Source organism: Camelina sativa, chromosome 19, assembly GCF_000633955.1.
Source record: "Camelina sativa cultivar DH55 chromosome 19, Cs, whole genome shotgun sequence".
NCBI classification, from domain to species: Eukaryota; Viridiplantae; Streptophyta; class Magnoliopsida; order Brassicales; family Brassicaceae; genus Camelina; species Camelina sativa.
Window position 1 is genome coordinate 9,735,030 of NC_025703.1, and position 1,227 is coordinate 9,736,256.

General features: G+C 38.4%; 1 protein-coding gene across 1 annotated transcript in view; it reads left to right on the plus strand.

The window, feature by feature from the left end:
* The window catches only part of LOC104767630 (kinesin-like protein KIN-12D), a 15,126-nt gene that overhangs the window by 3,417 nt on the left and 10,482 nt on the right, over positions 1 to 1,227 (plus strand). Inside the window, exons 10-15 of the mRNA XM_010491628.2 lie at positions 214 to 301; positions 387 to 445; positions 541 to 604; positions 695 to 760; positions 841 to 1,026; positions 1,125 to 1,224. Coding sequence (XP_010489930.1) covers positions 214 to 301; positions 387 to 445; positions 541 to 604; positions 695 to 760; positions 841 to 1,026; positions 1,125 to 1,224 — 563 coding nt within the window. The remainder of the gene's footprint in view (positions 1 to 213; positions 302 to 386; positions 446 to 540; positions 605 to 694; positions 761 to 840; positions 1,027 to 1,124; positions 1,225 to 1,227) is intronic.

A 1,227-nucleotide genomic window follows, 5' to 3' on the forward strand; every position in this document is an offset into this window, starting at 1 on the left:
GTATTGCCTTAGAAACCTCATCTAACATTGTGCATTCTGTAACAGGCAGAAGACTTCTGGCGCTGAGGGTGACCGCCTAAAAGAAGCTGCTAGTATCAATAAATCACTGTCCACACTAGGGTATAACGAAAGAAATAGTTTAATCCCTTGCATAACTCGTTTTCTCAACTAGTTGTTATGTTAAATTTTGCTATTTGTTGTTATTGATTGCAGACATGTAATTATGGTTCTTGTGGATGTGGCAAATGGTAAACCAAGGCATATTCCATATCGTGATTCCAGGCTGACATTTCTTCTTCAGGTTAAATCTAAATTCATTGCCTTTCTTCACTTAAGTTGGAATCTATCGTTTCATGTCACTATAACGGTAGTTATTTCATCTACAGGACTCACTGGGTGGCAATTCTAAAACAATGATAATTGCTAATGCCAGTCCTTCCGTCAGGTATTCTGTCAACGCTAGTTTGATATTGTATTACATTAACTCGTACAGTTAGTAAGGAACTTCAACTTATTGCTTCTATCCATTACCACCTGCAGTTGTGCAGTAGAGACGCTAAATACTCTTAAATTTGCTCAGAGAGCAAAGCTAATCCAGAACAATGTAAGTCTGCACTTTAATCCATATTGTAAGCTTTGAGAGAGATGAATCATAAATAACCTTTGGAAAACTATTATGGTTCAAATTACTTAGGCTGTGGTCAACGAAGATTCTAACGAGGATGTCCTGGAATTACGCCGTCAAATCCGACTTTTAAAGGTGTAACATTTTAGACTGCCTAAGTGCTTTGTATGTGAAGCTGTAAAAAAGCTAAGACAAATTTTGTGTGTGCGGAACAGGAAGAGCTTTCCCTCCTCAAGCGCCAGAACATCTCCAGGGCGATGTCATTTGGATCAGCAACAGCCAACTTTGCAGAACTACAAGTCGATTCTCCATCAAGTGAAATGCACGAGGTAGGACATAAGCAGGCTGGTAACTCGCTTGTGTATGAATCTGGAGGCTGTGTAAGGATGTCTAGAAAGCAGGTATACTAACTTTGAGAAATTATGTTAGGACTTACTGGGATTCATATGCCTTTGCCTTGTGATTCCACTAAAAAATTATATATATTTATTAAAATCAGTTGAAATCTTTGGAGATAACACTTGCTGGCTCATTGAGAAGAGAAAATGTGGCTGATGCTTCAATTAAGAAGCTTGAAGCTGAGATAGAGCATCTAAATCGTC